The sequence below is a fragment of the Protopterus annectens genome, chromosome 11.part0 (assembly GCF_019279795.1).
Source record: "Protopterus annectens isolate FY-2018-M chromosome 11.part0, PAN1.0, whole genome shotgun sequence".
Classification (NCBI taxonomy): domain Eukaryota; kingdom Metazoa; phylum Chordata; order Ceratodontiformes; family Protopteridae; genus Protopterus; species Protopterus annectens.
In genome coordinates this window covers 1236605486-1236630378 of record NC_056745.1, presented here as the reverse complement: position 1 = coordinate 1236630378, position 24893 = coordinate 1236605486, and the positions used below count along the sequence as shown (strand labels likewise).

General features: G+C 38.8%; 1 protein-coding gene across 1 annotated transcript in view; it reads left to right on the top strand.

Moving 5' to 3' along the window:
• The first annotated feature begins 10727 nt into the window (after positions 1-10727).
• LOC122814864 (regenerating islet-derived protein 4-like) overlaps positions 10728-24893 on the top strand; it is a 169908-nt gene continuing 155742 nt past the window's right edge. Inside the window, exons 1-2 of the mRNA XM_044087146.1 lie at positions 10728-10834; positions 22915-23048. Coding sequence (XP_043943081.1) covers positions 22929-23048 — 120 coding nt within the window. The 5' untranslated portion in view covers positions 10728-10834; positions 22915-22928. The remainder of the gene's footprint in view (positions 10835-22914; positions 23049-24893) is intronic.

Sequence of the window (24893 nt, the reverse complement as noted above, 5' to 3'; positions counted from 1 at the left end):
CAGGTCTTAAAAACCAAGTAATTTAACATATCATTGTTGACCATTGGACAAATTGTTGCCAGGTATAGCAGCACACATGCCATAAATCAATGAGAAATGTCAAATTAACATTGCTGTTTCATAAACTCCCTTCCTCTTTGCTTGGCAATGTTTTTCTCTCTCTGCTTAACATCATACAAATGCAGTTGGCATGGTTGTGTGGATGTATCACAAATTTTTCATTAAGATTCTGATATAGGGATGATAAAAGCTACATCCATAAATTAAGGTTGCCTTTCTACATAAAATATGTTTATTCTACATCTGAGTGAGAGCAGAAAGAAAGTGGTACAAGGCTTTGTCAGGTTTGAATTCCCTGAGTATGTGTTTCCATTCAATTAAAGTCAGCCAGTTTAACAATGAGGACAGTTTCTATGTATACTGGAACTGATCAGCCCTCTACATATACTACTTTAAGTTTTGGCAACTTGAAGGACCAGATGGAAGAGACAGGCAAGTGATCACTGCAAGAGTCAGGGGGAACTTTAATACCTCCAGATTACGATGGGATGCTAATAAGAAAACATCCAGAAGAGTACTATTGCAGGAGGAAGCGCATGTTCTAGTTGATTCACTAGATATAATCAAGACTGAAAACATGCATTGTCCTTCCAAGATACATTTTGTTCTAGCTCAGCCAATTAACATTCAAGTCCCTCAAAATGATAAACTTGTCATTTCAAAGTGTATTGCATTTAATTGTTCCTTGAACTTTGATGGGGAAATAGGGGGATATAGCCAACACCCAATAGCTTGAGATTCCACCAAGTACCAGTTCAGCTAGAAGCCAGTTAGGTGTTTCATCCTTACTGGTCTTGCTTTTGCAAATGAGACATGTCTATACATTAGGTTCATATTGTATCAATAGTAAAACACCTCCTTCTATTGTTTTGCCTGGTCTCTTGTCAGTAAATTTGACATGGAATTCAACGGTATTTTCCACATCTTTATCTTCATATAGAATCCAGATGTCAAGCAGTGGCAATTTTACACATATTCAACTAGCATTAAGGATGGTAATTTTGAGGATCTTGGCTAAGACAAAAGGGTGTGAGGCAGAAAGTGAGAAGGCCCTATGGTTCAGGTTGATATAATCAGACAAGAGGATTTTCTTGCAGTATAGATATAAGACCATTCCAATTTTTTCTAAATATGGACACGAAAGAGTACATCTAGTAGACATTGTGACCCTGAACTTAAGTTCTGAGTTTTTTAAAGTCATATCTTATATTGAACCAAATTAAGCCACCAGGGATTAGAGATTAATATGACAGGTGCTTCAGGTACATACTTCTTAATGGCCCTTGGCAGTTGTGTAATAAAGTCCCAAATAAATCTCAAGAAGAATAAATGCAAATTAAAGGTACTTCTATGGCAAAAATGAACTTTGTCATTATTTGGAAATTAAATGTCTTATTAGATAGGTATGGAATCGTGTAGGGGTCTTTCACAATAAAAACAAAAATGGATTGGGACAGCAAAGGATACTATGTAAAACATGGGATTTAAAGACAACAAAAATAAAGGAAAAACAAAAGAACTGAGATGTAGCTAAGAGAATAGATGGGGATAGGGATGAGATGGGCAATTCTGGTGACAACACAACTAACTGAGGGCAGAGGTGGAGGAAAACTGGGAAAAAAAGTTCAAAGCAGGCATCCAGGAGCACCACTCAACCACTTCAGCAATCAGCCAGAAGAACTTGATTTCTGTAATAAAACAACAAAGAAAATAACCATGGGATCTTTTCTGTGTTTTAGTGCCCTTTAGTATCAGTGTACTGCAATGACATACAATAGAATCAAAGAGTAAAAACCATGCACAGAACAAAGTAATGCAGAGCTAACACTGCCAGCAAAGAAGTGTGCATGCGCTCGCGTGAGTGTGTGTGTGTGTGTGTGTGTGTGTGTGTGTGTGTGTGTGTGTGTGTGTGTGTGTGTGTGTGTGTGTTGAGCACTATCCATAGTTTTTGGATAAGCAAAATCTAATGAATAATTTATAGTTTTGTGAATATAATTAATTCAAGGGATATTTCATATCCAGTTGTATGCTGACCTCATATCACTATGTATTTCCTTTTAAGAGATAGCATTCTATTGTATTATGGGAAGTAATTTATCAGCCTCTCCTTGACTTTCACAAATTATGTAGCCAACATTTTTTAGGAATCTTGTACATCAACTGTGTAACAAATGGTTGCAGATAAGTTTCTTCTGTGGTTTTATATGGCTTTAGCTTACAAATTTTCATTTAAATGAACAACTTTTCCTTCACCTCCAAGCATCAAGATGACTGGTTTACAGCTACACATGGAGAAACTAAAACTAATCAGCCACAGTTATAACCACATACCGTTTAAACATCTGTGTTATTTTTATACTGTGGAAAGACTTCTGTTCCATTGACACAGTGATATAATTTATTTTAACTCCATTTCTACAAGCAAAAAGTCAGCAAGACTGGTATGCCTTTTAGAATTATCTTCAAATAATTATCAGCTATGCCCAAATTTAAACTATACGATGTTCACTGTATGCAAGCTGTGTCAAAGCACTCAAGTAAATTGTGATAAGAGTTATATCCTCAATTTAATTACTGTGACATATCCAATGAAGACAAAAACATATACCATATAATTGTATCTCTTTATTACAGTTTAGGCCAAGCAGTTAGCCAGATCCTTTTGGATCACCTAGTATTGCTATTACTTTAATTTTCATAGAAAATAGTGATTATACTTAGGAGTTCAGAGAAAGGAGGCAAATAGATTTTTTTCAGTTTTAGTTATTTAAGTTATTGCTTTGCATACAACATGCAATAGGTGCCAAAGAAGTACCAACTAATAGGTCAAATTAAGTCCATCAAGACCATCTATAAGGTAGGATCTAACGAATAGGTTAAATTAATTCTATGAAGACCATCTATAAGGTTGGGATGACCTTGGAGGCTAAGGACAATTAGAAGGCCTTCTTCAGCTATGTCCAGAACCTTAGAGGGAACCCTCTGCAGTATACTTAATTGGTGTTGAATGGTACCACCTTCACTGATAAGGTGATAGAGTGACTCTGCTGGCTGATAAATTCAGTTCAAACCTCACCCCACCCCCTCCAGCTCTAGCAGGTGAAATCCCCACCAACATACTTTCTCCAGCTATCAGCAGGGAACAATTGCTGGCAGCATTCTTTAAAGCCAAACACCACCTATGTGGGTCCCAACAACACCCCCAGTTACCTCCTGAACACTCTAAAACATAGCTTATCAGGACCACTTGGGACACTATTCAACTGCAGCCTTGAAATAGACTACATTCCAGGTGACCGTAGGACCACAACAGTCATTCCCCTCCATAAGGATGGACCGTCAATCGATCTAGGGATCTACAGACCCATCAGTCTAGGAAGTCTAATATGCAAAGCCATGGAAAGAATTATCATAGAAATAATAAACAAGGACATTAGCAACCTACAGACACTGAACACATCCCAATTTGGCTTTGTTAACAGAAGGTCATACTTAATCTGGTAGACTTCTTTCAGTCACCAAGACAATAGTCCAGGGTAAAACAATGTATACTGCATAGCTTGTCCTGGGTATGGCATTCAATACAATACCCTAATCAGGCATTGTTGACAAGATGTCTGAGTTAGGCATAAGTCCTTACATAACTCATTGGGTTACCAGATGGCTCACTAACAGGACCCAGGAAGTTAGAATTGGTTGGTCTACCTCCATCAAAAGACCAGCCTCCAGTGAAGTACCACAGGAATCCATGCTGAGCCCACTCCTGTTTGGCATCTACTTCTTGGAAGTCAAGGCTAATGTTCAGGGCCTCTGGCTCAGTAAGTTTTCAGATGACTGTAAATTGGAAACAATTAAAGATTTCCTCCAAGACACCAACATTTTTGCAAGTGGGTTTAACACAGGCAGATGACTGGTGCCAAAGCCATGGCCTAAAAGTGTGTTATAATGACCTTTTTGAAATTGTCAACCCAAGTTAATAATTTCATCAATAAAATGCCCTTAAGTGTTGACCCATTAGGAAAGGATCTGGGAACATATGTAGATAGTAATCTGATCTTTGACTAACATGTAGCTAAGATAATAAGAAAATCATTCTGTGTCACCCATCTTATAGGCAAAGGTATGATATCTGGGTCCAGGGAAGTTATAGTACCATTCTACTCAGCCCTTATCAGATCTATCATTGAATACAATGCTCCCTATGGCATGTATCTAACCAGACACATGCAACAATTGGAACACCCACAAAGGTTTCCTCACAAAGAGAATTCAGGGGATGTATACCATGTCCTACACTGATCACCTAAAGGCTCTGTCTCTGTATACAGTCTCATACAGATTGCTGAGAGGTGATCTTGCCTTGCCCAGCCAATATGAATCTGTTGCATATGTGCAAAACAAATAGCACCAGAAACACTAGATTCATAAACAAAACATGCTAGATAGATAGATGTGTCCCAAAGGATCCTTGCTATGGAATAGAATCCCCATCCATGTAAAACAGAGTTCATCACTGACACTATTCAAATGAAACCTTGACAATCGGATGGGAAATTTTAAAATTATCTCTGGTCTGGATCACGTCTCTTATGGACAGAGGCTGTCAATAAGGAAAGTATTATCCCAACTAACATTCCCCTACTAATCCTTAGTTACCCCCCTAGACACCAATGATGCTCAGGACCCAAATGGTTTGGAGTGTACAACTAAGTTTGTAAAGGACCTAGTGGTTGTTAGCATAGTAATAACCTATGAACCTATGAAGTAATGAACTGATGTTTACTACTACATGAAGGAGGTGGATCACTGAATAGGACTATTGAGGAAGTAAACTGACCATTTGTCTAAAATTCTGCTATCAGATCAGTATCATAAATTGTACTGTTGATCAGATTTGACTGCTAATTTGCATCTGCAAGAATAGCTGTTACTCATGATATATATATTGCATTCTATGAGGAGAAAGAAACACTTTGTGAATACAGTTTCATGTAAAATTCTCCAAAGCAGGTAATGTAACAGATACTGGAACCTCTTTTGTGCACTGGTTGCTGAAACAAGACCCATGCATTGTCCTGCCCTCCAAATCTTATTCTTCAGTTAATACTTATAATAAATCATATGCTATTGATCCATTTCCCAATAAACTCAGACATGTCAGATCCTCAGACTAACTTGAAACAGTAAAAAAACTTATGTTTCATATTAATTACTTTATGTTTGTTTGTCAGCAATTATCAACAAAATTAATTCTAACTTTGCATCTACAGTTTTCAAACTACATGCCAAAGCAGGCAGGCAATCAACACTCTCATCTCTCAGTAGAATAATGTAGTATATATGAGTTGCTTTTCCTCATTTTCAACATACAGTAAGGAAAGGGGAATTCATTTTTTATGCATGATCTTATTCACAAGTCTGTTTGGAGTGAGCAACATTTATAAAATGTTTCCAAGATCAGGATACCAACAGTGGATGGCTGCAGCAGCAGCTATACTGCAAACATTATAATAAACTGCTGTTGTAAATCAAGAACTGAGACACAGGACATATTTGTTTAAAATCCACAGCCATGGTGGTGACAAAAAGGATGAGATCATAAATGCAAGATGCAGAAACTAGGCTCCTTGCATAGTTACTAAGCTTGTTTTGCATGACAGATTGAGGAGTTCTGGAATCCAGGTAGATCTTGGAGTAGGCCCTTGCTGCCTGGTTTGAGAGGAGTCAATTGTCATGGTTTTGCACTTAGAAAGAGTGAGATTTGAATACCTCCTATGGCAGTTGTGCCAGACACAACCCATTAAGAAATGACCAGAGCAAACTCAGCACACAGTGGAAAGGCTGTATTACAGAGCATGCCTGGTGTTTACTCTGCACTGCTCTTTTTGCTACTACTGTGACTTCCATAGGGCAACTATTTTAGGGATATGTTTTGATGGGTGGAGAGGCAGATGGAGGGTGGAAGGATGCATTCATGAATGGATAGATGAATGCATGGATGGATGACTCATGAAAAAATGTAGCTATATTTTGTTAAATGCACTGGTCTTAACTTTCTGAGAGAACCACAACAGAGATGTGAGGAGATGGCAGTCCACAGCATTAAGGTCAGTCCTCTCGCTTAACATCGGGGACAACTATCAACCTGCATCTCTGTTGTGTTTTTGTTTTTTTACTTGTTCATCCTGTGACTCACCTTTTGTGATACACAGGGTTCCTGGATGTGAGGTGGATTTACCAGAGCTATTGGTAATCTTTGTTATTTTGACTTTCTGTGAGAAGGCACTTTGAGATAGAAAAGGAAAGAATACGGTGATTGTGATGAGCACCAGAACACAGCACATTTCGGACTCTGTCTCATAATATTCTACAAAAAGGACCTATGATTCTGTATCTGTTTTTCAGCTGCAGTTCTTTTTTATAGAATCCAATTTATAGGTAAGGAAATCAAACATACTACAGACAAAGAATGTTTTGGTTTTCTTAACTACCTGAAAAAAAATTATTAGCAGACTTGGGCAGATTCTTTTGTGTCAAGCAAATGATCAAAATTACGCATGTCGACAGGCTACTAAGCATGCAACTAGGGATCAGTCTCAGTGCATGCAAAAGCATTAAAGAGAATTAAAAAAAAACATTTTTTTGCAGGGGGAAGCTCCCCTTCACCCCCCCCCCATGAGGGGGTTGCACCTTACACCCTGCTAATTATATATTCTAACTCCAAGATCGATGCTCCACACCAGTGGTCACCCCCTTGTTGGTCAGATCAGACCATAAGCTAATCACCCTTGATATCCACATCCCACCCCAACCCACTCCCCTTTATGGAAACCTCCGTAAAAAAACATCTCCAAAGCCAACATCATGCTTCTCAAGTCAGATGTAACAAACTTCATGACACCCATGCAGATGGGAACTGGAAGTTCAACTGCTGAATCCTACACTAAGGTGCCGTACTAGCACATTCACTCTTGCATGGACTGAGCCATCCCAAATAGAACCAAGATGCTGCCCTCTGAAAAAAGGAAGCCAATCTGGTGGTCCCCTGCCATAAACAAGCTGTACAACAGAAGGAAGAAACTGTTGCAGAAAAGAGGAAGAACCCAGGATTCAAAAAACTCCCTCACCAGCCTCAGTAGAAAGCTGAGATCCCTCATAAAATCTTCCAAAGCTAGTTACGAAAACAAAATTGCCAAAGATTCCAAAGACAACCACAAGGCATTCTATAGCTATGTCAAGAATTTAAATGGCAATACTCAGACCTGCTCTGAGCTACAGCAGAATGGTAGTGGATATACTGATACCAAGGATATTGCCAATATCCTGGCAGATAGATACAGTGCCAACTTAACCCCTCTCACCCCCTAAAGGGCCCATTTCAATACTAAAGAATGCCAAATTCCAGTAACCATTTCCACTCAGGTAAAAAATGCACTCTCCAAAGATAAGAATATGGCATCCATGGGACCAGATGACATCCCGGGCTGTGTACTGCATGAAGTACAAAATGAACTTGCATCTCACCTATGTGCCATGTTTAATCATAGCCTCACCTCAGGCATCATGGCCACAGAGTCATGCACAGCTACAGTCATCCCACTCCACAAGGGGGATCCACTTTGGATCCCAGAAACTGCCATCCCATCAGTCTAACGAGCCTGATCTGCAAGGCCACGAAACGTATTATCATGGAACTGATAAACAAAGACATTGGCAAGTTTCAAACACTGGACCACACCCAGTTTGGGTTCATGAAGGGCCATTCTTGCCTCCAGAACTTGCTTGATTTCTTCGAATCAGTCTTCAGAGCCATGGATGAGGGCAAGGTGATTCACACAGCCTACGTGGACCTCTCCAAGGCTTTTGACACTATTCCCCACTCTGGAATCATAGATAAACTTACTAAGCTTGGCATTAATCCCTATGTCACTCGATGGGTTACAAACTGGTTTACTGACAGAACACACACTGTAAAAGTAGCCGACTACAAATCCAGCTCCAGACAAGTGACAAGTGGTGTACTGCAAGGTTCTGTCCTGGGACCACTCTTGTTTGGCATCTACTTCTCTGAAGTACAGGCCAACCCTAAGGGACTCTGGCTTACAAAGTTTGCAGATGACTGCAAGCTGGGAGCCATTACTGAATCCCCAAATGATGTGGCTATACTGCAAAAGGGCCTTACTGAAACAGATGCCTGGTGCCAGAGCCATGGGCTCAAGCTAAATGCCAAAAAATGTATAGTTGTCCCCTTTGGGAAAAAACACATAGGTTCATAGGTAGGTACTAGGCTATCGGCCCAAGGGCCTATGCAAGCCTAGCCAACAAGGTTCCCTGGCTAACGCCACCCAAGAAAGTTATTTTCCTGTGCCACTGATGAGCAGAGACACAGAAGTGATCCCCGTGGTGTATTTCCTGTTTCCCATCCACTCATCAATATTTTTCTTGAAGAGTGCTAATGAAGAACTTTGCTTGACATAGATGGGTAGCCTGTTCCAGAGTATGGGAAGTCTCTGGGATAGAAATCTATCCCTCCAGCATGTCCTGATTATTGTGGTGACAAGGTTTAGGTCCCTAGAGCGTGTAGCTCGGAGGGATTGGGATTTCTTTAGGTGTAGCATGTCCAACAGCTCTGGGTTTGACATAGCTTTATATATTTGGCAGAGATCACCTCTGAGTAGGCGATATGCTACGGAGTAAAGCTGGAGTTTTTTGAGGCGGTCAGTGTAGGGCATTTGTTTGAGTCCAGTAATCCTCTTTGTGAGGTACTTCTGTGGCCTTTCCAGCTGCTGCAGATGTCTTGTGAGGTACATTCCAAAAGGGGTGTTGTACTCTATAATGGATCTAATGAGTGATGAGTAGAGGGTAACATACCTGTGAACTACCACATAGGTGGCAGTACACTAAACACCGAAAGTGTTTCATCCAGAAGAAAGGAGGTCATTGTCCCTCTGTACTCATCCCTCATTAGACCCATTATAGAATACAATGCCCCATTTGTTATGTACCTCACAAGACATCTGCAACAACTAGAAAGGCCGCAGAAATACCTCACAAAAAGAATCACAGGCCTAAAGCAGATGCTTTATGCTGACCATCTAAAGAAACTCCAGCTATACTCTGTCACATATCACTTACTCAGAGGCGACCTCTGCCTAACGTACAAGGCCATGTCAAACCCAGATTTGTTGGACATGCTACATTTAAAGAAATCCCAATCCCTCCGAGCCACACACTTCAGGGATCTTAACCTTATCATCATGATAAATAGAACATGCTGGAGGGATAGGTTCCTGACCCAGAGACACCTCATACTCTGGAATAGGCTGCCCATACATGTCAGGCAGAGCACCTCAATGGCCCTCTCCAAGAGGAACCTTGACGATTGGATGGGAGATAGGAAATTCACCCCGGGGATCACATCAGTAGCCCTGCTAGACAAGGTCCAGGAAAGAAAATATTTGTGGGAAGCAATAGCCAGGGAATCATTATGGCTAGGCTTGCATAGGCCCTAGGGCCATTAGCCTAGTACCTACATATGAACCTATGAAGATTGCACAATTCTCGGAGAAAAGGCAGACTCCTCAACCCTGATAATCATACAATATGTTACTTTTGTTGATAGGTGTTTAGCCAACCATTTGTTCAGTTGACTAAATAGTGCCAACTAAACAGATATCGACAACAGTGCTGCTCAAGAAAAGTAGTGCTTTCCATAATAATATGAACATATTTATGTCTATTTATCTTTCTCTTGTAACCTAGTACTGAGGAAATGTAGCTTTTTAGCCTTAAGCATAGTACATACTTTCCTTAAAAAAGAACAAATCTGCAAAAAAGGTAAACTAGTTGTACATGAACATCTGCTCTTGATATTGGCATTTGAATTACTAAAATAGGTTTTTTGATTTGATGAAGCTCTGACAAGGGTGAAAGTGCTGATTTTTGTTTTAATTTAATAAACCATGAGTTAAACAAGCAGTTCCAACTTGAATTCTGATTTCATATTTTTAATAAGAATGTAAAGTGAGTTTTGACATGAATCTTGCATAAGACATGACAACGGTCTATTTTAGTAATTTGCATGCCAATTCCCATATAGATATTGATATCGATATAGATATAAATATTTATTACGTGTGTGTGTGTGTGTGTGTGTGTGTGTGTGTGTGTGTGTGTGTGTGTGTGTGTGTGTGTGTGTGTGTGTGTATGTATATATATATATATATATATATATATATATATATATATATATATATATATATATATATATATATATATATATATATATATATATATATATATATACATATATTTATATATAAACATAAACATATTGCAAGTTATAACTACAATACTTGAAATGCTCAGTTCTCTTGTTCTATTTATGTAATTTTTCCACTTCTCTGCTTCTGTGCAGTCCTATAGTACTTCAGTAATGTATTATGAAACCTGTTTCTTCATTACAATTTTTTCTGTTGCTAGTTATAACAACTTGTGGAGGACAGTGAAGATAAATTGCACCTTAGTGCAGGCAAAACAACAATGTGTACTACAGTGGGCCTTCCTGAAGTTTAAGTGTTGCGGCATACTGTACCATAATTCCATCTCATACGTATTCATTCAACTGTTTATTTTGTAACCATGACTCCCAAAACTGAAATGTGCTCCTGACATTAGAATCAAGATAAAACTGTTGCAGTGTGTCTGGGAATGCAGTCTTTCTTGGTACTGATAACAGACTTTGAGTCAATATTAACAGAACATCACAGGTGAGGTAAGTAAATCTAAGGCTAGAACCTAAAAGAAAGAGAAAATGGAGTTTAAGTTATGGGTGTGTGGTATCAGTAGAATGTGGACAATCAGGTATGTCTCTGGACTTCACATGAGAATGATTAATATACTAAACCTGGTTACATTAACCTGAGAAATTTTCAAGAAGGCCTATACAATCAGGCATTTTAAAACAGTGTCATGTGAGTTCTACGTTAACACACACTGTATAGGAAGTAACAGATTTGAGGACATTCTTGTAACAGTGGTTTTGATAAAATTGTTAGCAGGAACTATGTTTAATTACATATTCCATTTAAAAATAAAGAAATGTGTCACTGAACTTATGTTACATTTTTATACGGCTGGCCTAATTTTTCTTGGATCAGTTTTGAAGGAAATTCCCTCACTCTCTGCTGCTTCAGGTAAGTATTGATTGAATGTAACAATGAGGGTTTTGTAGTTAAACCGTCTTATATTGCCTATGACCATCTGTGGGATACTTTCATTCATCTTCTGCATGAGAGAGACACATACCAGCTCACACCACATCCTGTTGCCATGATACTAGTTATACTTCCACATAATGATATTTGGTTTCCATGTACAACACAGGCAGATGTATGTAGCTAGTACAGGTAAGCCTGGAATTTTTTAGAAATAACAAACTAGAACTGAATTATTGGATGCACTTGGCTTTTCCAGTCCAGAAATAACAGCCAGTTGTAAGAAATGTTTAAAGCATTGTATTAAATAGTATATATACATTATGTTCTCTCAGATGGCATGGAAGGCTATACCCAATACATGAGGACAAAATAAAACGTGTGGGTACAGTAAAAGAGGTAAGTGTTTTGAGGCAAACGAAAACTGTTCTTGAATATATGACTGTTAGTTTGCTACTGGTATCCTTAACTGCACAGTCCTGTGTATTTCACTTTCTTACCAGAATCTACACAGCTGATAGTCTAGTGAAAAAGGTTTAACTAGCTGAATGATAAAATGCAAACTGGTATTTAAGGAAGTCTGAACTTTATCCTGCTTGCTTGTTTATTTATGCAGGAACGAGGTTATCAAAACAAACCATATACAGACTTCATTTCAGTTTTATTTTGTGTCACTGCTGACTGCTGTTTGTTAAAGAATGAGAGTTACAGAAAAAAAACTGTGCAACAGTGTCTGGGGTTTTTGCAACTATTCATGAAATATACCATACTAGAGTAGAAGAGTTTTAGCTCAGATTCTGAATACATTTAGGATTATAAACTTTCAAGTTGTCTTCCTGGTCTGGTGTGTTTTTCTTTCATTCTGTTTTAGGCCTTTTACTTTTCTGTATGGGGAAAGTTCAAATGAAGCTAAAAAAAGGATTGCACTTCTTGGTTCTTGGCAGTTGATACTTTGGCCATCTCCACCACTTAAACCAACACTCACTATGTACAATGATTTTTAGTACAGTTTATACTACAGTCAAAACACATCAATGCTTTATAAAGTTAGCTGCAGTTTTTACATTGAATTAACCAACGTAAAGCTGATTATTAAAATGGTATTTCACAATGATTCATTTGTATCACACCGTGAAACATAATACAACAAGCTGTGTACATTGTTCTTTTATACAAGTCACTAATTTTCTCTTCTCTGGCCATCAGGTTCCCATGTCACTGTTGGTACAGTTTCTATATATGTGCTGGCAGTGATTTTTTTTTTTTGGGGGGGGGATGTTTTCCTTCTTTATGTATGAGAGACCATGTCACCTGTATATAAGTTCAGAGGATGAGGGAACAGGAGGGCTTGTCCCCTACAAAAAAAAAATTACTGTTTAACTTTTCACCAATTTGTGTTTTAGGAATTTTTTTTCAATGATGTGATAAATCAACCCCCCCCCCATTGCATACCTTTCAGCTATCTGCTATTCATGCTTTTTGAATCTCTTCCTTTGTTACCCAGGTACTACCTGCTGGGGCTGATGTCAGCAGTAGGCAAGTAGGGAAGAGGGTACAGAAATGTGGAAGGAAACTTTCTACAGTGTCATATATACTGTTATGTACTTAAAAGGGATTCTCTTGTATTGTCCACTGGATGAAGCTGTTCATGTGATCACTTTAACTCGTGTAATGTCAGTTAGCACCAGCCCTACCCTCTAAAGCATTATTTTAATAGCAGTTACAACAGTCTCCATCACCAGGGGAGTGCCATATCACGTTGACAAATCCCTCCCATCCCTCCTGGAATGAGTGAGCTAAAAAAACGCCTCACTTTCTTACCCCACCCCTGGCACCTTCATCTCCTGAATAGCTAATCCATCATAGATCATCTGGGTCACAGTCAGGGCTTCATGGATTTCAGTTATGGTTAATATTATTTATTTATTTGTTTATTTGTCTGTTTGTTTATTTATTTATTATTAATTGAACAATTTTGTCAGCAAGTTGCACTGTCTGTACTTAAATTGTCTTGGCTAGAAAGATACGCAGAAGATATATTTCAAAATAATTTGACATTGTGTTGAATTTTTGTAGCATTTAAGTGTTTAAACATCAACAAAAAACATACTTAAACTGGTATGCTCCCTACTGCAGACTCAGATATGTAGTTTAGGTTTTCTATATGCTCATAGGTTCATAGGTTAAGTACTCTTGTAGTTGCCCGTGTGAGCCATTTTAAGCCTAGCCAATTTCCATTTTGATGCCTGAATTAACCAATCCTGTTTGATTTTACATTGGTCTCACCAATCCCATAGTTAATAATTATATGTTTACCCTACTGAGAATAACTGGCATCATGCCATAGACCATCTATATACACATACATGGGATAAAGCATTTAGGAGTTTCCTGTGTCCATTCATGGTACAGGGGGTAGTTCTGGTGTAAGCTTCCAATTACTCATCCATACATCCAAATTGCACTTGAATACAGACAGGGATGAATTTTGCTTTTACTTAGAAGGTGAGTATGCTCTACAGCAGTGGTATCCTGTCTTCCAAACCATTCTGCTGATGCTGCAGAAGAGTTTAGATCCTTGGACTGAGTATTACTTATGCCATTTAACTTGTCGATGTGCAGTAGACCTATCAGTATTGGTTCAGAGATGCCCTGTATGACAAACACAAGTCACCTCTTAGCAATCTGATGGATACAGTATACAGTAACAGGACTTTGAGTCAGTCCTTGTGTTTAGCCCTTGTATCCTTTTAGTAAGATACCTCTATGGTCATTCCAGTTGTTACATGTGATGGACAGATAAATGCCAAAGGAATTATTGGTCTAATGAGGACTGAGTAGAGGGGGACAATGACATCTCTAGATCTACATACAACCCCTTTGTTTATAAGCTGCACAGTATAAAATTACTTTCTTATGACAGTGGGCACATGTTGATAAAAAGTTAGGTCACTTCTCACATAAGTTCCCAAACCCCAAATAACTGGGTCAGCCCTTATGGGTGTATTGTCAATGTTGTAGTTCCCTGGGGTAGATGATTTCCCAAAGGACACAGTAATACATTTTTTGGCATTTAGTTTCAGACCATGATTCTAGTACCAGATATTTATTTAGGACAAACCTTCCTGTTAGATGGTTAAGACATTAGAGATTCAACAATTGCTCCTAGCTTGTGTACCGTCTTACCTTCATCCATTGCTTTGGTGATGTTTTCAAAAAAGCCTACCAGAATACGCAAGCATGACCTGCTGTTGATGAATCCAAACTGAGACAGATCAGTATTTGGTGGTTCCTTATGTCTTGATTGATTTGTTCCATAATACATCTTTCCATGGCTTTGTATATGAGGCTGGTCAGACTTACAGGGCTGTAACTGCCTGGGTTTGGGGGAAGGAACTTTCTTATGAAGGGAATGTAGGTGTTCTCCATTAGCATGGTACAAAACCTGTATGGAGGCTGAGGGTCAACAGTACTGTTGGTGGATGGCTAAATAATGCTTCATGCTATTTAAGGTGTATCCAGGAATATTGTCAGAACCCATCAGTGCAGTATTTTTAGCTTGTGAAAGCACTTTTAGGACTAGGTCTTTTATGATAGCTGAAGTTGAGCCAGTTTCAGGTATATCTTGTGGGAACGATGTAGGGGAGTTCAGGGTAATGTTTGAGCTGAATTTGTCAGCCAGTAGGTATACTATTATGTTCAGCCTCATTGTAGGTAATATTGTTCACAATCAGCTCATTGCAATGCTGCATTGTGCTTTGAGATCACAAACATAACTAAAAAATTATCTATGATTGTTTTTGGCTCAGGTGGTTATTTTAGCTTCATACTTGACTTTGCTGGATTTTATTAAGCTCCTGAGTTGCTTCTTTATTTATATGACAAGGGCTCTGTCATTCTGGGAATTATTCATCTTACTTTTTGGTCAAAATTCTCTTCCATCCATTGTGAAACTTGTTGATTTTATGGTTCTACCATGTGGATTAATTTCTGGGGTTTGTCCTGCACTTACTTCTACAGAGTACAGCTGCAGCTATTCAGCTGTTTACATGGTGGTATATTGTACTGGTGTACATTTGCACATATTCAGTGGAGTTAACTGGGTTTAGTGGGGCTATAAAGCTTTCAGTATATCACTTAGTGGTAGGTAGTTTGGCTTAGAGAAATTTCTAAACGTACACTGGAGGGAAGGGGGCTTTGGTTTCAGTTGTATTTCGAAGGAGAGGCCTTTATGGTCAGACCTAACAAGTGACAAAGATATACAAGGAATTGTGCATAATGCCTGGCTTATGCCTGACTTACAGAGCAATCTCAGACCCAAACCTAATGAATTTGTTGCACATCCGTAAGTCAAATGGGTCTAGAGCAACCCAATCCAGGAACCTAAATATGGCCTGCGACTTGAATAGTATATACTGGAGGGACAGATTAGTCTCCCAGCGACTGTCCATTTTTGGAATAGGCTACCAATTCATATGAAACAGAGCATCTATATGACACGGTTCAAAAGGAACCTGGATGAGTAGATGCAGTATTCAAAATGAAACGCTGTACAACAATGGCCAGTGAAGTAAAGTTCTCTTGGAGAATAGGTAGTGTGGCTAAATGATATAAAACTTAAAAGTGCAACATATATAGCAAAAAACTTGCATACATTTCCAGTACTTAAATTAAATGCACTTACAAGATATTCACGCTGTGAATGCAGTTATACCATAGTGAAATGATGGCTCCAAAGTTTCCAGTCTTATGATGGCTTCAAAGTATCCAATCGTTTTGGTCTGATATACAAAGTATCCACACTGAAGATGTAGTAGCTGCTATGTGACTGTGATGAACTGTGATAACAGCTTAACCAGACTAACAGATCAAATAAAAGCTTCTAGCTTTAATGGCAGTTAAAATCCTTTTATTGTAGGAAAAGTTAAAATCTTCATGTCAAGTTAAAATCTTGATGTAGAATAAAACAGTCCCTATGTATTCCAAATGATAAGCGCTTTCGGTATCTTCTTCAGATCGTAGAGATTGGGACTACTAAACATTATAGAAACATTACGTATGAAAAAAGACAAGCCCTATGCAACTTACAACAAAATGAGAATGTGGTAATCACTGGAAAGACTGGAAACTTTGGAGCCATCATTTCGCTATGGTATAACTGCATTCACAGCGTGAATATCTTGTAAGTGCATTTAATTTAAGTACTGGAAATGTATGCAAGTTTTTGCTATATATGTTGCACTTTTAAGTTTTATATTATTTAACCACACTACCTATTCTCCAAGAGAACTTTACTTCATTGGCCATTGTTGTACAGAGTTTCATTTTGAATACTGTTTTTACTTGTTACTGATAGCTGTACTTTAGCATTAGGAGGTACCCTTTCTTTATTGGATGAGTAGATGGGGCACCATAAATTCTTAATTGGGATCATGCCCACAACACTCCTGAGCATGGGCAGTCATTACAAAATACAATCCTGGGTATTGACGTGTTTCTGCCTTCAAATCCTAGATATTTACATTGGGATAAAATGGCGAGGCTTGAAATGACCTTCTATCATCCTATGACCCTATGCTCCAATATTAGTAAGGGCAAGATCCAAGATGTTGCTCCCCCTAGTGGGTAGTCTGATTAATTCTTCCAGGGCATTTATATTGAGAAAGTTCATGAATTTCTATGCATGTGTCCTAATGGTGGTGTAGGTTTCCCAGTTTATAGTTGGATACTTCAGATCACCTAGAAAAATGGTATGGGTTTAATACTGAGTGATTTCAGTTTCTGTAGATAGATGTAATTGCTTTCATGGGTTATAGAGGGAGTTCAGCAGCAAGCTAAGTTATTATTTATTTACTTATCTATCTATCTATCTATCTATCTATCTATCTATCTATCTATCTATCTATCTACCTATCTAATTATCCTTTGATTATAAGGTTAGTCCCACTAGGCAAGTAGCTCTTTTTAAGTTACACTTATTTGGGGTTAGGGGAGGAGCTCTGATTAACATGGATAGGGATCCTGTTCCAGGGAGGGGGTAGTCTCCGGTTTACAAACCCGCCTCTCCAGCAGGTCTTATTTGTGTCACAGGCAAGGTTTAAGTTTTTAGAATGGGTAATTCTGGTGTCATTTGCTTTCTGGATATGCAGGAGGTCCAACAGGGTGGAGTCTGGCACTATCTTGTATGCAACAAATAGATTGCCACTCAACAGCCTTTAGGAGATAAAATGCAGTAATAGTTTTTTGAGGCAGTCTGCATAGGACATGTTAATTACTCCCTATATTCTTTCAGTAAGGAACCTCTGTGGAGAGTCTAATTGTTGGATGTGCCTAGTTAGGTACATACTAAAGGGGGGCACTGTACTCAATGATAAGTATGATGAATGCTGAATACAGTTGAACAATGACCTCCGTGAACCAGGATGTCATGGATTTTTGTATTAGTTGCAAAACACAGGATGATTTTGTCACTATTGTTGACATGTGATGCTCAAAGGCAAGATTACTGTCTATTTGTGTCCCCATGTCCCCGACTATGGGGTTAATTTAAAGAGTTTATTATCATCATGATAGTTACTAGGGGTGGATAAGTTCCTGAAGGATACTATTATATGTTTATTGGCATTTAGTTTTAGTCCATGGCTGTGTCACTAGTTATTTGTCTGTGTCAACCCTTTTTGGAGAACATTATTGTTGGTGCGAGATTCCATGACTGCTACTAATTTGTAAGTATCTGCAGATTTAGTCAGCCAGAGGCATTTAGCATTGACCTTGACTTCAGTGAAGTAAACACCTGAAAGGAGTGGTCCCAGTTAGCTCAGAGGACTAAAGCTCTGACTTGTTAATGAACCGATTTCTCTGAGAAGGGTGCAGAGTTTGAATCTTCCCACCATCATTTAAAGAAGGAGTTTGGCATAATGGTTAACCTTACAGACACAAGGTGCAGGGTTTGATTCTCACATGGGATAATTGGCTAGGCTTAAAATGGCCCACAAGGGCAGTTAGCCTAGGACTAGTCTATGACTCTGCTTGTGCCTGGCCCCTTTGTAGAGATGGACACCCCAATTCTATCTTCCTGGTCCTGTCTGGTAAGCCATCAGACTACCTACTGGGTGAAATAGGAGCATATACCTAACCTCTTGAGTTTGTCAACAATACCCAAGCGTAGTATTGTTTCAAATGGCTTGCCTAGGTCAAGGTAGACAGTGTGAACCATTTTACCCTCATCCATTGGTTTGGTGACCTTCTGAAAGAAGTCCACCTGGTTGAGTAGACATAATCTACGTTTGTTGAAACTAAATTGGGTTGAGGCCAGTGTCTGGAGTTTTCCTATGTCATTATTGATCATTTCCATTGTAATTCTTTCCATGGCTATGCATTTGTGACTAGTGAGACTTATAGGTCTGTAGTTTCCAGGGTCTTTAGATTGCCCATCTTTGTGAAGAGGGATGACTGTTGCTGATCTCCATTACTGAGGCATGAAGCCTGTTTATGCTACAGTTGAACAGCAATTCCAGACAGCCTGATAGGTCATGTTTCATGCTATTTAGAAGATACTGATTTATAAAAATCAGTCTATACCAAGACTATATATTCCCCATTCTGAAGGAAGTATGGGCCTCCTTGAAACTGACTACATGTATAGATCTGCAATTATACAACTGAATACATATCTGCTAACATCACAAGACCAAATACAGTGAAAGTTTTAAAGCATGAGGAGAATAAGTCTAAGATGACTTCCCTGCTTACTTTAGCAGAAGCTTATTGGTGTCACGTGGAAATGGAAATCAAACCAGAAGTAGATAAAAATCAGGTAGCAATTGAATGTACCAAAAAACAAAAGAAAGGATATAAGGTGAAGGATCAGATGAGAGGGCAAGAAATAAGGAAAATGCATAAAAATAGTTGCTAGTACAGAAAACTCTTGGAACAAACCATGTGTTGATCAGGATCAAATGCAGGAATGGTTAAGGAAAGATGAATTTAAACCAAAAGACAAAAGGTTAACATTGGCGGCCCAAGATAGTGGACTATGAACAAGTTCGTTAACAAAGTTTGTTGAACATGTGGGAGAAACAGACAAATGCAGTTTTGTAAAATAGAATTGGAAATAGTTGCAAATCTTGTTGCTGGTTGTGATATACTAATGGGAGAAGGACTGTACACTGAAAGGCATAATAGTGTGGCAAGACTGTTGCATTGGAGATTTTGCTGAAAAAAAACATTGGATACATGAGCCACAAAGCATTATAGAAAATAATGAAGTTTATATCACATGAGATCATCTATTACCAACAGTTCAAAAAATAGATACGAGAAAATCAGATATAGTAGCCCATGAAAAGAAGACAAAAGTAGCATTGATCACTGAAATTGCTACACCCAGTGACTACAGTGTCTTACATACATAGAGACACTGTTGTTGTGTCTTTCGGCTTTTCCCGGTTAGGGGTCACCACAGCGGAACTCCGGTCTGCTAATAATTGGTAGTTGATTTTTATGTGCCGAGTTACCAGCCCTGACTCACAACCTTCAGTGAAGGTACGCCCATTCATGCATGTCTCCACGCAGAAGACGCTCTAGCTGAGAATCGAAACAGACAGCATTTTACTGTGAGGCAACAACACTACCGCAGCACCACCACTGCAGCATCCACACACATAGAGACACTAAGTAATAAAATACCAGGATTTGCAGGCAGAAACAAGGGCAATGTGGAAGAAGGATATCCAGACAGTTCCAATAGTATTAGGAGGAATGTGTTTTATAAAAAAAGAATTTACAGTCATACTTAGATATGCTACCGATACATGTAACCCTTTATGATCTGGGCACATTGCAGATGTTGCAAAGAGCAGTTCTGGCTAACATCAAAGAATGAAACAATACTAATTTCATGAACTTCAGTCATACTTTGACTTTAGAATGGAATCCATCACGAAATAGTATTAGAAACCCAAAAGATTTGGGGAAATTAAAAAAGACATCTTGGAATATTGCCTGAGTCTATTAATGCAGATTCTACCCTATTCACCAGGTGGTGCCTTGATGTGTTCATGAGTGCAATCTATGGCACCCATTAACTCAGGGTAGTGTGCTACATGGTAGAAGAGTCACATACTGCTTGCCCTCTCCTCAGGGTTGTGGGGAAAATAAATGTGCTCACTGGCCTGGGGAGCATGGCATCCAGGAACTAGTGGAGTACCCTGGAAGCAGATGCCAGTGAGACTCCCATCATGTCTCCTGTTGGTCTTTGGAAACTACCTGTAGCTATATCCTAAGGGCTAAACATACCTTTGTTTCCACTAAGATGGGTTCCACTCTGTTGGCTCTGGGTCTGAGTTGAGGTTGCCGGAGGTCAGTGAGTTGTTGTAGTATGTCCCTGTCCATCCTGTAGTGCTCTACAATTGCCAGCTCATGTAGCTCCTGGTAGGTTCACTGGAGCTGAAGACTTTTTTCCTTCTCAGTTTAGGCATATGGTCAGCATCAGCAGCAGCTACATTGACCTCAGCATCTAGCACATACATATGCAGCACACCTGCAGCAGCCCCTAGCATTCTCTCAGTTAAAATTCCCAAGTCTGTAATCCAGTGGTGCAGAGTATTGGGGAAACATCAGATTGTAGGGTGTATGCAACCTTTATAGTGCTCTGCTGTAGGTGTAGCCTGTGTGGTTGGCTACCTATGATGCATTCTACCTGCCAAGTACATCATTAAGTGGTTTAATGGCTCTAGTTTAGGTGGAACAGGGCTCATCAGTAGTTAATACATCATTAGCTTTCTCAGCCAATTTTTTTCTTTTTGTGGTAGCCGTTCTTGCTGAGCATTTCAGCGAACCACTCAAACTCATGCCGCAAAGATAAACAAAGCTTAGCAGTCAGTAGACACACCCCCATGGCAAGTCACGCTCAGCATGGCAGCGCACCATGCAAACATGATAAAACACATGTCTCAGACATAAACACAGCTTAGCAGTCAATGTACATGCCCCTCTGCTCAGTTCAGAGGTGTGGCACACAAACAGGTGCTGCTGAGCTCCAATGAGCTTAAAAAGGTTGCGGACACATCCCCTTTTGATGTTAGCTACCTCTTCTGTGGACACCAGCATGGTTCTGTGCCTACACGGATAGGATCTGCAAACACAGATACCCATTTGTGCTATTCAGTAACCCAAGGTCATTTGCATACAGATCTGTGCACAGTACCTGGAAACTACATGGTTTCAGGCCCTGCCTCGTTAGCAACCACAGCAGTCTGACATTGTATATACTCCTCATAGGTCCTATAATGTATTACTGTTACATACTCACAAATTCTGTTTTTTACAATATTTTTATATTTTTTCCATAACAGCATGTTTGTGTAATGTGGCGCACCATGCAGACATACCCAGGGTATTAAAAGAAATTATTTTACATTATTTTACGTATGATTTTGGACACACAGTGATTAGTTTTGCACATATCTGTATCCCATATGCTATTTCTGTCACACTTTTACAGCCCCTGTTGTCATTTTTGCATCCTGTACATGGAATTTTTCTGTGCACATTATGGATACCAACAGGGGATCTGCACAACTGTCTGCCTACTGGATCACTCTACCAACCTTATTTGTATGCATTTCCCCTGCTTATGAGGTGATTTGGATGCCACAGACACTTCCATGTTCACACACTCGTGCACACCCCTTAGCTCCGTTTACTGGATTGCACATCTGCTTAATTCCATGTAAGCACCATGCCACTATGCCTACGTGGCAAATAAGTCCATGTAGATTTTATTAAATTCCTCCCCATGTGTTTTACTTAGAATAAAACACACATAATTTGTACTGGATATTCTTGTAAGTCTCTTTATGTAAATTGTATCCACTGATGAAGGGTAAAATTGAGTCAAGAGGGTAGACTGTGTAGAAGGAGTTTCCTGTGGTGTTGGTCAGTGACAACAGTTGCCAAGCACTTTGATTATAACTTCTTAAATGGCACGCAAAGCACAGTAAGCTGTTATAAATCTTTGGAATGTAAGAAAAACAGAGATCAGGTTAATGCAGAATCTCATTCAATCTTACGTTAAAGTGCCTAGATGATAGAAATGTAGCAACAAGATCAGCTTTACACAGTGGGAAGTAGAAAATACTGTATACTAGAGCAGCTTTAGGATGCAAATCCTTTTGTGTTTTATGGTGCATATTCCTTCTGCATTAGTTTGTTATGAATGGCAATGCAATTTGTAAATTTCAAAAGAACAATCTCACAGCATTGATACAAATGCTGGGATATTCTAAAATAGTGTACTATTAGCATATTTATGTCCCCAGCTATTATTTTGTTTAAATAAAACTCATAACTTAGTAGCAGGCTAGTTGCCCTTGTGGGCCATTCACCTCATGTGAGAATCAAACCCTGCACCTTGTGCCTATAAGGTGGCTATCTTAACCACTATACCAACCTCCTATCTTGTGGACACTTTGGTGCTTCTTTGTAGCTCATGAATATTAGACATTTAGTGATCGTTATGCATTTACTGCATATATTCACATTTCATATCACTCTTCTTCCTCATGATCGACTACAGAAAGTTTCTTTATTCTTGGTAAGATTATGTCTCGTTAGCCTTTTTTTTTCTCTGTTGCAGTTCCCAAAGAACTGATGACTGAAAATGCTCAGAATCCTAGTTTGTTCTACTTTTCCTGTCCCAGTGGATGGTTCCATTTTGGTGCAGACTGTTATGGTTACAACATAGAGGAACTTACATGGTCTGAAGCTGAGGTAAGCATGACCCGTTTTCCTTTACAGTGTTTCTACGATTGTCAGTGAGGTGAAGGTCTGAACATGGTAATGGGGTGGTTCAAGCTCTATGTAAAATAATTAGCAGATTTTTGTCATACTGGAACAGCTTTTGTTTATGGTGCCTTTTATAATCTGGAGTTTGAATGCAGTGGTTTGGTCCTTTGTTATCATTGTTTCTGTATTCTCTGACTTACAAATGGCCAGTTTCTCCTGAAGTTCATACTAGTTTTAATAAACTTTTGAAAATATGCCTGCTGATTTTGCTTTTCACTTCAATGCTTTTATAAAGTCCCATCAACCTGCCCATTAACCTCTTAGAATGCCATAAAAAGAAAGAAAGAAAAAATACAGAAAGAAAGAAGGTATTTTCTTGTAGTTCAGCACAGGTTAAGCTATGAGTCACTAACTTCACTCTTACAGTCTTCAGGTTGGTTCCCTCAGTCTCCTCTTATAGGCTCTGTGACTCTAAAAAAACTCAGTGTAACTAGACAGTGCTCCTGGGTAACTTCTAAAAAGAGACACTTCATGCTGGTATATTTATGTTACATTCATCACTGCTGATTTATGTGTTATTGTTACTATTAAGTTATATGTGCCCACTCAAATGGGAACTCTCCTAACCTACAAACATTTCTGTAAATATAACTCTGTGTTATTTTATATTTCCTTCCATGTTAGCACCTTTATCCCAGTTGTATCTTTATTTGATATACTCTATATACAGTTGTTTATCTTTTACCTAACTGCCTCATTTATGATACTATTTGTAATCTCTTTTTCTAAGTATTTTTAAATATTTGTTCTTTTGGATTTTTTTTTTTTGTGGAGCTTTTATCCCCGGGCCTCTGATGAAAATGGACATGTTGTCCCAGTCAGGCTATGCCTGTAATCAAATGTAAAATAAAATAAAATAAATAAATAAAATAAATGGTAGGCTGAAATACTAACAAAATAATAAAATAAATAAAACACCTCAGCTCTGAATATTTTAGGCAGACAGAAGCCTTCATGTTTTCCTAACATTTACGTTAGCTGATAGCATATAGAGAAAAAGTCTTTATTACATCCAATGTGACCCAAATTCAAATAGTGACTCAGGCATACGACATCAAGGCACGAAGTATAGGAGTGCCCACCTGGGTGAGGACAGAGGCACATACACACTCATGACAGACATGCATGGCCTTATTTCCTTTCTGGAGACCAGGGCAAACAGCCATGTGTTGCTGCCATAGTGTTGGCAAGACATCCTGTTGACATCAGCCTCTTGAACAAGTGAGGAGTTATCCAGTGTTAATACACATTGCATACCCTACCCTCAGAGTTTTACTGAGAGAGTGCAAACAAGGTGAGTTAAAGGTAAAACCACTTCTTCAGCAATATGATGCTGCCCTGGGGCACATTGATCTATCTGCTGGGCCCAAACAATGTTTGAACAAATTCATGGGAGGCGGCATGTTTCAGTAGTCCCTATGATTGATGAAAGATACCAGGAACAGCTGATGGTCAGCTGCAAATGAACAAAAAATAGCTCCATATCAGAGGTTTTCCTTATGTTTAATAATCTTCCATTGGACTTTAAACTAAAAGTGATTATGCTAATACAATGTCAGTAGCTGTGAATGTATTATAAAATAAATGAGGAAACTTCAGAGTCCCTGAATTCACAAAATTAATAAACTTGCTTTAGTATAAAACCTAGCAATTAGAATCATTATCTGCATTCAAAGTATGCAGTGACATCTTTGCAATTTATTATGCTACCAGAATAAAATATCTTAGGTAAATATAGTTTTGTTATGAGCACATAAGCTTTGTTATCAC